General features: G+C 45.0%; 1 protein-coding gene and 1 long non-coding RNA gene across 5 annotated transcripts in view; one reads left to right on the top strand and one right to left on the bottom strand.

Moving 5' to 3' along the window:
* LOC147353505 (uncharacterized) overlaps positions 1–11,583 on the top strand; it is a 184,345-nt gene extending 172,762 nt beyond the window's left edge. Inside the window, exon 4 of the long non-coding RNA XR_015145696.1 lies at positions 194–11,583. This is a non-coding gene — a long non-coding RNA (uncharacterized LOC147353505). The remainder of the gene's footprint in view (positions 1–193) is intronic.
* Positions 1–11,945, bottom strand: part of ZFHX3 (zinc finger homeobox 3) — a 254,749-nt gene that overhangs the window by 16,432 nt on the left and 226,372 nt on the right. For all 4 annotated transcript variants that reach the window (XM_086351557.1, XM_086351558.1, XM_086351560.1 and 1 more), the window contains 3 exons: positions 10,175–10,308; positions 9,821–10,021; positions 214–316 (listed from right to left, as the gene is read on the bottom strand). In XM_086351557.1, the coding sequence (XP_086207683.1) occupies positions 214–316; positions 9,821–10,021; positions 10,175–10,308 (438 nt within the window). The remainder of the gene's footprint in view (positions 1–213; positions 317–9,820; positions 10,022–10,174; positions 10,309–11,945) is intronic.

Raw genomic sequence — 11,945 nt, 5'->3', positions numbered from 1 at the left:
GAATCTCACTGGTTCTCACCTGAGCTTTTCTCACTTCAAACCACATGAAGAGCAACAGATACCCACTAAGAGCCCGAGTATCCAGTGCTGACAACAGCGCCCCTCGTCCCTTGAAAAGGTACATCCAGCTTAGGAGTACAGTAAGGAATCTGCAGCACTCTTGCCCTATGAACGTTCTGTTTCTCTTCCCGAGGTCAAGAGTATGACACTAACCAGGTTGCTTTCCTGCCTCCTCCACACTGGAGCTCCCGTCTCGATCTGGAACAGCCGCTGGGAGGAACATGCTGCTGGGCATCACCATCTCAGGGGTGGTCACCTGAAGAGCAAGCGGCAGAGACATGAGGCAAGTCAAAAGGAGAGGAAAGAGATCCAAATAGGAAAATGTGTAGAAATTATTTAATAAGCAAAATTAGCCTTCACCAGTGTTAAGGCTGGAGGTGTCACTTTCCATAGCTCACTGAAGATTCATGTTTATTAGACAAAGCTCACATCAGTCAAAAGTGTTTCTACGGTTACATTCTGGACATAATTAGCAGTGCACACTTGAAGAATAATCTTATTATTAATATTTTTCCTTTATGCAGAATTTTGACTTTGATCACTGACAATGTTTTGTCATGGGCTGTGAAACTTCTTGTGCAACCAATTAGGTAGATAAGTTGAAAGGCCCACCTTAAGCTGCTGAAAACATAATAAGGGCCCTAATTAAATCATACCTAGTAAAGTACACTGTAATCTTGAAGCAGGGAGCATTGTAGTACTATTTTCAAAATGTATTCAGGCAAGAAGAGGAGGGGAATGAGCGAGAGAAAGGGTAAGAAGAAGACAGGAGAACAAAGGGAAAGCTAAGGACATGCAGACACACTGGCAGATTTTCTAGGAAACAACATTGTGTAACCCTTTATAAACTGAGATCAAGTGCAAATGAGCATTTCTTATGACTCACTTCAGTCAGGATTTGTCCCAGGGTCTCTGCCTGAGGTACACAGCATTGGAGGGAACTTCCACCTGTGTGGTAGCCCAGAGGGTGTCCTGCCTCCTACAACAGGGCAGCCCCACCTTGGCCACGGCTATTGCTGCCCAATATTAGCAACCTGGGTCAAAAGAGCTACAATTTAAGGTCAGATTTTAGGGATTTATTTCTCCAGGCTGTCCTGCCATCTGGCCAGAAACTTGTCCAAAAACATTATCATTTGCCTTCCATTAATATGATAAGAAGTCCTCAGTATGCAACATAAGGCTAAAAGCCTCCTCATTTAAAAAGAAGCAGTGCCCCTTTGCCTGCTACAGGACAGCAAGGTAGTTGAGGATATGCCCAGATCAATCAGAAATCGTCCCATTTGAATGCAGCCTGAGACATAAATTGACCCCGAGGTAACAGGAACAGAAACGTAGGCTAGTCACCACTAGCCTTTCTACGAGGCACCCAGCCCACGTGGAGACATTGTTTCCTCATCAAACATACCACTGAGATAGTATCTTCTCTTGCTATTGCAAAGACCGGAACATCTAGATTACTGTTCAAAATTAAATATTTAAAATAAATTTTACTATTTTTAATGGTTTGAGGATTCTGGCCTTGTTCAAAATCACTGCTGATGCATTCACTAGAATCATCAGTGGTAGGTTCCACCTCAAGGGGAAACTCGGACAGCTGTCCCCATAAATACCAAAAAGGTAACTCCCCCTTACGTTTCAGGGTGTTAGGATAATCTCAGCAACCCAGATGCCCAAAGGTGCAGAAATTAAGCAACAGGCACTGTGGAGAAGGACTCTGAGGAGCCCCCTGTTTATTAACAGCAGGTGCATGGTAGGTGCACGTGAGTGACACAGAACCCCTCTTGCACAGACATTGCACCCTCACACAAAGCTTGCCAGCAGCTGGTTAAGGCTAGCTGTTGATGAATCGTTAGGAATGGAGCAGAGATTGCCAAACTCATTCCATCTATTTTCTTTTTAATAGAAAGCATTTCTGACCAGTGTGGTTGGGGAGTCCAGCGGGAATCCAAGAAGTGAAAGGTCACCGATTAATTTATAGTCCTCAACCAAGGGGGAGCACGAGGTTGGGGGCAAGATGGGGAGAAAGGGAAAGGAAAAAAAGACTCCCCACCACCACCTTTCTCAGTTGTAGCTGCATGATCAGTCCTTTCCTGGGATCTTTAGGAATTATGAAAAATGAATCATGAGAAATAAAAAAAAGCCCTACAGAGTAAAAAAGAATAAAATTATCTAACACCTCAGCTGCACATCATTATAGAAAACTGTGGGCTCTTTATACGCATTACAGTAAGGCAGACATCCCCTCTAACAGACTCAGTACGACGGATCAGTAATTGTTTTCATACACTTTAATTAGAAAAACTCAGATGGCTATGAATAATAATGGAAAAGAGAGACTTTTGCACTTGAAAGGTTGAAGTCAATCAAGTGTGAATGACGGCAAAAAAGAAAAAAAAAAAAAAAAAAAAGACACCAATTCATCAGCCCTCTGTTGTCTCGCCGAGACTTTAATCATAATTCCTGATTGGGATTCAAGAAGGCAGTAAGCAGCGGTTCTTTGTCTGCCTTCACCTTCCATCAATTAACTCTCCCCGAAATATAATCATCAACCTCACATGCTCCCCTGCATCTTAATCTGGGCCTCCAAACCTGTAAGTCTTGCCCCATATATGTTTAAGTAATTACTTTTATCTACCTGCATCTTCTCATCTATAGTGTACCCAACCTCTCCCTGAAAGCAAACCAACGAAAAAGATTCAGCATATAAAATCTTAATGGACAAGAAGTTCCCAGGAGACTTGAGAGGAAGACTCCTGAAGGGAATCCTAAGGATCTAGAAATTCTGACGGGGTCTATCTGCCCATGTGTCTGAACAGAGAGATTGCAATGGAAGCCGCTTTGCTATGCAGGACACTGACAGACCCCATGTCAGCTCTTGGACGTTAAATGTTCTTGTGTCTGTGTCCACTCCTCTTTATCCTACCAGCTTCTCAACCCTGTCACTCACAGTTTCCACACTTTTTTGGTCAACAGCCAAAAGTACGGTCCTGCCAATGCCTCACTGAGGCGCTGTGCTCACAGAAGATGACGTAAGTTGGCCAAGGGCAGAGTTCCTTCAGCACCCCTTGTTTCCCAATCAGATATGGCGGCCATGCAGCCAGGCTGGAGGTCCCTGGGAAAGGTGGTCACTCACCAGTGCCAAGCACAGTTCTGTAAAGGCCTTCCTTTCACAAGGAGCATCAGAGCACACTGGCACGCAAAGGGACAAAACCTGCCCACAGTACAACCAGGCCCCACCCTCCCCCACCAAACGTGTCCAAGCCGCAGACCCCCCCAAGCACTGGATGCCACCATTACACACTCAGCCCCAGCACCCCCAACCATAGACTCAAATGCCGAACAAAGAGATTAAGGTTTGGCCAGACCACACTCAGTCCAAACACCTACTCGTGCCACATCAACATCCATGTAGATTGATTCTTCCAGTAACCTTACACTCATACACAATGAGTATGTTAAATTACATTCTCCCATACTTGACACTAATGTATAAATGGGATTTAAGACTGTGAAAACAGACGTCTGACTGAAAGTCCAAGTTTTTGAGGTAAGAAAGTTCAATCTGTTAGAGCCATGACTTCCTCAAAATTTGAGTCTCTCTTGATTGGTGGCAGTCTGGATAGCACATGCCTTCTTCCTGCCTCTCTGAGCCAAGTCAGGTATGCAGAGTTGATGGGAACACAGGAACAAAGTATCATCTGAGCAGCAATAGAACCTTTCAGAAAGGTAAACAGGTCTCACATAGAGTGAGAAATGGGGAGTTGTGCACTGATACTGGAAATCTTCCAAGTTTCAGCAATTTTCATATATGACAATAGAAGTAGAAGCATTCTACTTCACGTGAAGAAAAATCTTCATGCTTAAGCAATTCCAGAACAACTCAGTTGATGAGAAGGGAGGGCCTCAAGTGATTCTGCTTGTCCATTCATTTGACCATCATTCACTAAACTTTGTACAAGGTCCCTATGCCACTTGCTTGTGAGACAGAGCGAGACCGGGTCCCTGGGCCCAAGAAGCTCACATCCAGAATAATTAACCTTTTAGATATCATAAACTCATTAGGAAATCTGATGAAAGTGGCAGGCTCCTAGAAAAAATACTTTCAAACAGACTATTGCAGATAATTTCAGGAAATCACAGGCTCCCTAGAGAGAAATTCCTGGACTCAAGTTAATTGCCCTTGAACTACTAGGAAAGGTGATACGGCTTTGTAAATACCTCCTGTTTGGTTCACCATTATTTAGGATTATGATTTAATGCCTTTCAAGTTTCTATGACATGAGTGGGCCTGAAAGCCTCAAGGACTCATCTTATAAAAGCCAGAGTCTTAGATATAGGCCTGGTCCCCACTGTGACATTCAGGAGGGGCCGCTGATGTTTACTCTTTCTCAGTGGAAGAAGCTGGATTATAAGGAGCCGCCACACTCTTTGCTTTCTTTGGGTCATGGATGTGAAATGGCCAAATACAACCATACCAAATACCCCTTGAGCAACCAAGGGGTATATAAGTTTTGCTAAATTCTTAACGGGACTGTTCATGCAAATTCATCCCTCAAGGCCACCCTGAGGTTAGATCAATGCAACCAACAAGTTCCACATGCTGGCAAGCAAAGGTATCTTCTCAGACCCAAGTACTGCACCTCACTTCTCTGAGACTTTCATCCCCACAGCCTTGGCAGTGCTCACCTGAGTAGAGTTGCTTTCTGAAAGGCTCCCTATTCCAAGTGAAAGGACAGGTTTGCCAAAATTTAGACTCCCAAAGAGACTGAAATCCTTCACATTTCAGTAAAAAATAAACAGACTGAAGAGCCCCAGATGAAGGGAAAGAAAGAGGAAATGATGACAGAGGGAAAGACAGGACCTCAGACACAGGCCTTCCCAGCAGAGACCTGGCTAGTCTGTACACCTGGTGAATGAGGTATTGGTCCTATTCTTTAAAAGCCAATGCTTCCAGACCTTAGCATTTTAGCTAGTGGGGGATCTAGAGTTGATGGTGCCAGTGAGGGTCTAGCTGCTCACGTTCTCCTCTGACCTCAATGGCTGCCAGGATGCAGGAGCTGTCCACACGCCTGCAGCCAGCAAGCCAGGCACAGCTTGGCAGCAAAGCATCAGAGTTTTTTTTTGTTTGTTTTTTTTTTAACTACCTTCCAGTTGTGCTAGGTTGGGCGCTGGACCCTGGTGTCGAGAAGGCCATGTCTCTGTCTCGTTTCCCTTCTAAAATGTCATCTATGTGGCTCTTTTTTTTTTAACCTAAAAGCCATGAGGAAAAATTATAGAGCAATATTAACATTCATATGGGCCAGAAACAAATGTAGCCCTGAACCAGATTTTAAAAATCTAAGAATCAGAAAGAATGAAAAAAGGAGATAGGTAGAACAGGAAACACATGAACAGTTGTCTCTCTCACACACACAGACACACACACACAGCAGAAGAGAGAGAGAAGAGAGCTGAGAAGGAGACTGAATTGGAGAGAAAAGCTTCATTAGACTCAGAGAGGCAAGCAGTGGCAGTATACCAAGGTCACTTCTAATTTAGACCATCTAATTGGCAAACAGGCTCCAAATGGCTATCATCTCACAGGACTTGGAATTAATGAAGCCCGATTATTTTCATTACCTTCCTCTGAGATGGAGACAAAGTGAGAGCTGGTGCCCAAGTGGGTGCCACAGCCTCAGGGCCAGTGGCCACCCGAGAGCCCTGATACAGGGGGGCCAAGCGGCCAGCCTGGTCTAGAGACTCAGATGTACGGGCACACGGGGAGCACAGAGAGAGATGCTGACCGGAAACATCACAGGAGTCAGACAGCTGTGGGGTGGGGTGAGGCGTAGGGGGTGGGAGCTGTGGAATTGCAGGCAGCGTGGGTCCAGGAGCTGTGAAGGGGAATCAGTGCATGTACAAAACATACAGGATAATTAGGAACTACTAAAGGGAACAAAGACGAAGGGCTAGAGAAAAAGGTGTTCCTGGCTGCTCCAGACTTAGCCCCATTCTCCGCCATGAGGTCACACTTTGCTAAGTGATGGAGGAACAAAGACAGTTTCCCTGTGTTAATGCTTTCAATCCCAGTGGTGTGTCCTGCCACTTAGAAGGACAGTGATTAGTTAGAATAATTCAGGACCACTGAAAATTATTGTAGGTGGTCTTTCCTATTCTCATTTAGGGGCTAGAAACCTGGCCCCCTTGCCCTCAACCCTCCTCCCCTAGAAAAGTGAGCAAAAAGAGGTGGCACAAGCAGTGGCTCCTTTACCCCCATCACTGACTCAGACTCTCGACCTTCCCTGTCACTAGGTGAGAGTGCTGTATGACTGGCGTTGGGGGCCAGCCGCTCAGTGGGGCCTGGAGGGGCACTGGTCTCACTGCCTTAAGCTTTATGCATTTCCTTCTTTCTTACCATGTGTGTAAAGACAAGCTTCGGAGCTCTGTTTCCCACAGGCCCAGCAGAATGAACTGCTGTGGGTGCAGTTTCCATAGCAGAGGGCCAGAGCTGCAATTGTTCCCAGTGGAGAATATTTTTCAAGCCCCTTCATCGGTAAAAAGAAGGGGGCCCATGGAGGACACAGATATGAGATGCAGAGCATAAGCAAGCAGCTGTTACCATAGCAACAGACATATTAGACACTGCAGGTTCCTGAAAGCTGTCTGATAAGGTATTATTAAATGAAGCCTCCTCAAAACACTCTCCATTTACAACTGAACGGAAAGACATTGTATAGAAAGTAATCTATTTCCATTTATCAAGGTGGAATTTACTTTTAGAGAGACTGAAACCCAATTCAAGCCAGATCCTGAGACCTTGGGCCCAGACAGCAAAAAATATTTACCAGAATTCACAGCTTCAGATACCATGGACACACCCCCCATCTGCCAGGAGGTGTCTGTTTGGTAGATTTTGCCAGGTTTTCCTAGTCTGAACCAAAGGCAGTGCATTCAGTCAAACCATCTGGCAAGGAAGAAGATTCACTCCTCTCACTGCCATTCATCCGGGCCACTCAAAGATAAAGCAGACATAACTTTTCTCCTCTGGGAGGATGAATGACTGGACATTGACCATTCCTTAATGATACAGTTTAGAAAATGGAGCTCTGATTTGAGAGGCATATCTCATCATGCTGTTTTCAGAGTTTCCTGCTCTAGATGGCCAGGAACAAACAGATACACCATCAAAAAGTCTAACCAATACTTCCCCTTGGACAGTTTTCTAATAAAATTGCCATAAAAATAGCCTCCAGGGGCATGATTTTAACCACAGGTTCACTATAAACAGTTGTAAAACAATTTCAAAATTTCATTTTAACACCATACTTTTCAGAGGGAGGACAGTGGCAGCTACTTAATTGTTAGGGTCAAGACCAAGATGAGCAGTCCAGCCCTCAAATAGGGTGCCTGGGTTCACCCCAAAGTATGGCCACAAACTCCCCTCCAACCTTGGCTACTTGTCTTTTTCTTGCTGATCCTGATAAAGGATGGAGATGGAACTGCTTTCTTTAGCTTGACACAACACATCCTCATGACTTAAGAAACCAGTTCAATACCGACAGCCATGCAGTGACTCCATCTTCATGCAAAGAGAGGGCATCAAACTGACCTTACAGACACCTTTAGTCAAATGTAAAACCCTTACATGATTACAGTTCCCACAACTTTCAACTTTATTTCTGAATCCATTAACTGTCTCCCGTTGCTAGCAAATGAACTTCCTTATAGTCAGCACGTTTCCCACAATTTGCACACTTTTTCAGAAATGTCTAGAAAACACCTCCATTGTGTGCTGTGGGAAAATGAGGTAGGTTTACAGGGGTTTCTGAACAGGTGCCAAGCACAGCCCCTTTAGGGAGCGCATTTCTCCTACACAATTATGTTCTTGGGGAGTTTTCTCAAACAGGGATTATTAACCTGGCTCCGTGGGTGAACTGTGGGTATCCTTATGCTCCCTGGCATTATACACACAATTTTGTACATGTAGGGATGTACCTGGTGGTCCCGTGGCTAAGTCTTATTGCTCCCGATGCAGGCGGCCTGGGTTTGATCCCTTGTCAGGGAACTAGATCCCACAAGCCACAAATAAGAGTTTGCATGTCGCGACTAAAGATCGCACATGCTACTCTGAAGACTGAAGATCCTCCTGCAGCTAAGACCCAGTGCAGCCAAGTAAATTTTTTTTTTTTTTGTACATGCAGAATACTTGAAAGAGTTCTTAATAACGGATGTCAAACTAGCATGCATAGAATACCCAGTAAGGCTACTGAATCATATTTACCAGTCTCCCCCAAAAAGGATTTGAGAATCACTGCTTGAGTATCACCTCCTAAATTCTTAGGAATTTAGTACCCAAGCAAACACAGCAGTAACATCCTGTTGTTAAATGAAGACTCAAATGACCACCAGACTTGCTACCTTGTACCACACTGTTGCTGTTATAAAAGAATTAATATGACAAACAATGGCTATAGAGATAAAATTTATATACTGGCCCTTAAGAATATATAAATGAAACACTGTCTAATGTAAACCAATCATACAGATTACTACAGGCTCGTATTTCCTAGACCAATGTGATATCAAACAGGAAAAATAATCACCAGAGCCAAAGAACAATGTATTGAAAATGCCTCCCTCCTCACATCTCTTCCTGCTTCTTTAGGCTCCCACAGTTCCAGGTCAGCTGTGGGAAGTCCTGGGTTGGCCAAAAAGTCCATTCAGCTAGTAAATATGTTGTTCATTAGTTTTTGGTGAAAATGGGAAAATGTGTCTTTTATTTTTACTTAGACCCAAATGAACTTTTTGGCCAACCCAGTATGACAGCCTGAGGAAAATCCCAAGGCTGGAGAGAATTCCCAGGAAACTCGTAACATAGAAACCCACCATCCACAAAAGTAAGTTTCCACTTACAGAGAATCTTTCAACATGTTCACCAATCTATTTGAAAATACCCATGGAAAGTTACACTTGCAGTACAGAGGTCACTGCAGTTTCTCATTGGCTGCTAAAGTTCCCCTGACGCAGCACCGAATGTATATTCCTCATGACGAAACATCACTTAGGACATACATTAGTATCACCTGCAGTATTTTGAAAAGTTTTCACATTATATTTAAGTCTTTGTACTAATCTTTGGGGCCATGTTTACAGTGGCCACTTAGAGACATGCCCCGCAAGTACAGCAACTTCATGTTCAAAATGCAAAGCCCTTGTTCATGATTCAACACGTGCTACCCAAATGAGCATCTTCCTGCCTTGAGAACGAAAGCATCCACCCGAGGGACTCCCCTGTCATGGGGCTGCATTCCTAGAGTGGGAGAATCTGGGGTCAAATCTCAACTTTGCCACCTAAAAGTGGCATCACAGCAATGAACTTCTCTGAGCCTCAGTTTCTTCAGCCATAATGTAAACGTGTCAAGCCTTTTTTTAAATAGAGTGGCTGTGAGGATGAAATGAAACATAATGAATCTGAGAACAACCTAGAATATGACTTGCTCAGTAAAGGCCTGGAGAACCTGAATGACAACTTGCAGTTAACTCCCTGCAGGCCTCTGCATCTGGAGGGGAGAGGATGATGAGGAATGCTGAGAAACACAGAGCCCTTTGGGTCACCATCATGCCAAGACTAAGGTTGACAGTGGTCATAGGACCATCTTTGACATTTCCAACTCTGTCCTGCCTCTGGCGTCCAGCAGCACAGCCTCCTGCCCATATCACAGTGCCACCCTTGACCCCTGGGGAGAGAAGAGCCCTGAGGAGCTGCTCCCGGCCGCCTTACCGTCATGATGAGCTTCTCCACACAGTCGGGCGCCACGCTGTGCAGGTGGGTGAGGTGCAGCTGGAGGTGGATCTTGTTGTTGAGCATGTCCTGGCAGAGGGGGCAGCGGAGCATGGGCTGCACCGAGTGCTGCGTCATGGCGTGCACGCGCAGCCGGTTGACGTCGGCATTGCTGTACTTGCAGTAGGGACACTGGTACATCTGTGGGGGACACAGCCACCCCGCCAGTTGACTCTTCAGTTCCCATGGCAACAGTGTCTGTCCCATGCCCATCCACTCAAGACTTCACTCCCCATCCCACTCCCCCCAGGTAACTGAAATACTCTCCCACAGCACAGCCCCTCCGGGCCTCACCTGCTCCGGCTTGGTCTCCTCTGATGTTTTTGGTCGCTTTGAAGAAAGAGGGGACTCCGAGCTACCTGGGAAGGAGATGCGTTTGGAGGTTGCGGGAGAATCTGTCAGCTCCTTTTCTGCTTGGCTTGATGATGCTGGAAGGAAAAGCAGAAGATGTAATCCAGCAGCCAGGCCAGGCCAGCTCCCAGAGGGTGCGTGCTGGGTGAGAGTCAACATTCATTCATAGCTCAGGGTGTTTGTGAAACACCCAAGTTAAAGGAGGATGAGCATCTGGATGGGTTTATCAGGCACAGTGGGAAAGAAGCAGGCATTGGTTTCTGTTGCCTATGAATTTCTGTCACTACACAACTTTAACAACTGAACACCAAGGAAAAAAGGTGAAGAAATGGACTAAAAAGCTCTGAGTTGGATAAACCTACATTCAGTCTGTTCTGACCCCCCTCCCCGCCGATCAAGACACAACCTGCTGGCTCATGAGGGTGGCTGGGGAAGTCTCACCAACTGCTCTGCCAAACACGAGTCAATCCAAGAACCAGACAGACTTTCATAGATGTAATCAATGGTATGCTCCCAACTTTATTGTCACAGCTCTTGAAATCAAAGGAGACCTGATCAATGTGAACCAAAGCTTGATTTTTTGCATGTATGTGTTCACATGCAAAAAATCAAGCTTTGGTTCAGCAACTTGCTTTTGGCGGGGAGATGTAACTTAAGAGTGGAACTAGGCAGGGCATAAATCCAACTTATAAACAAGCCAGTGCTCCAGACACAAGAGTTTACTCAGAGTGGGTGGTTCAGAGAGAGTTTCCTATCTGCTTGCCCAGACCATGCCCTCTCACCCCCATGTCACCAAAAAGACAAAACTCTGACGAGGGAGGAGGACCACCTGAGGCTTAAGCAGCAAACAGTGGGCACAGAGCAGTGGCGGAAGGAGTTCTCTGAGTCACGGAAAGAGACCTGCAAGATCTGGATGAGAAAACAGTTGGGCTAACAAGGTTTAACCAGGATAAATAAGCAGAGCTCCTCTGGCATAAACACAAATCCTCAAGTGGTCAGATCTGGTTATTCCGAAACCTGGTCAGTAGCTTAAGGCTGGCCTTCTCACTTGCTTTGGATGGGGAACTCCATTTTTCAGAATCTCATTACAAGAGGCAAGAAGAAAAATCCTAAAAATGGTAGCGAGACAAGACATACCCACTGTGCTCTGCCCTCACTGAAAAATCATTTGACTCCATGTAGAGGTCATTGGTATGGAAAGCCTCATTTCTACTCTTCAGTCAGACTGCTTTCTGTCTCATCCAGTCTAGTTACCCAGCACGTGTTTCCAGCTTTGAGATTTGTTCTGATGTGGATACACAAGATGCTGTCATTACAGATGTGTGCTTTAATAAACAGTTGTAAAAAATCAATTTTGTTCATTAAAATCATAAGGCCACACAATAATTTTGAGGGGAAAAAAAAAGTGAAATGCAGGAAATATTCCAGGAAGTGGATGCTCTTCCCAGAATGCACATCTTGTGACCTTTAACCCCAGTATCTTGGTAACCTGGTCTACATAAGTTTGTAGAACATCTATTATTTAAAAAGTACAAGGACAAGCATATTACATACAGACCCCTCCTCCTCCCAACACACACATTCATAACAGTACTTTAATCTGTCTCGAATCGACTTCAAACCCATTTTGCTCTTAATGGGAGTTATTCATTTTCACTTGAAAGGTAATACATGACGGCTGGATATTTAATGTGATGGACTGGCTGCCGATTAA

This window comes from Bos grunniens, chromosome 18, assembly GCF_055505025.1.
Source record: "Bos grunniens cultivar Pamir isolate PY7600 chromosome 18, Bosgru_T2T1.0, whole genome shotgun sequence".
Classification (NCBI taxonomy): Eukaryota; Metazoa; Chordata; class Mammalia; order Artiodactyla; family Bovidae; genus Bos; species Bos grunniens.
This window is presented reverse-complemented; position numbering and strand designations above follow the sequence as displayed.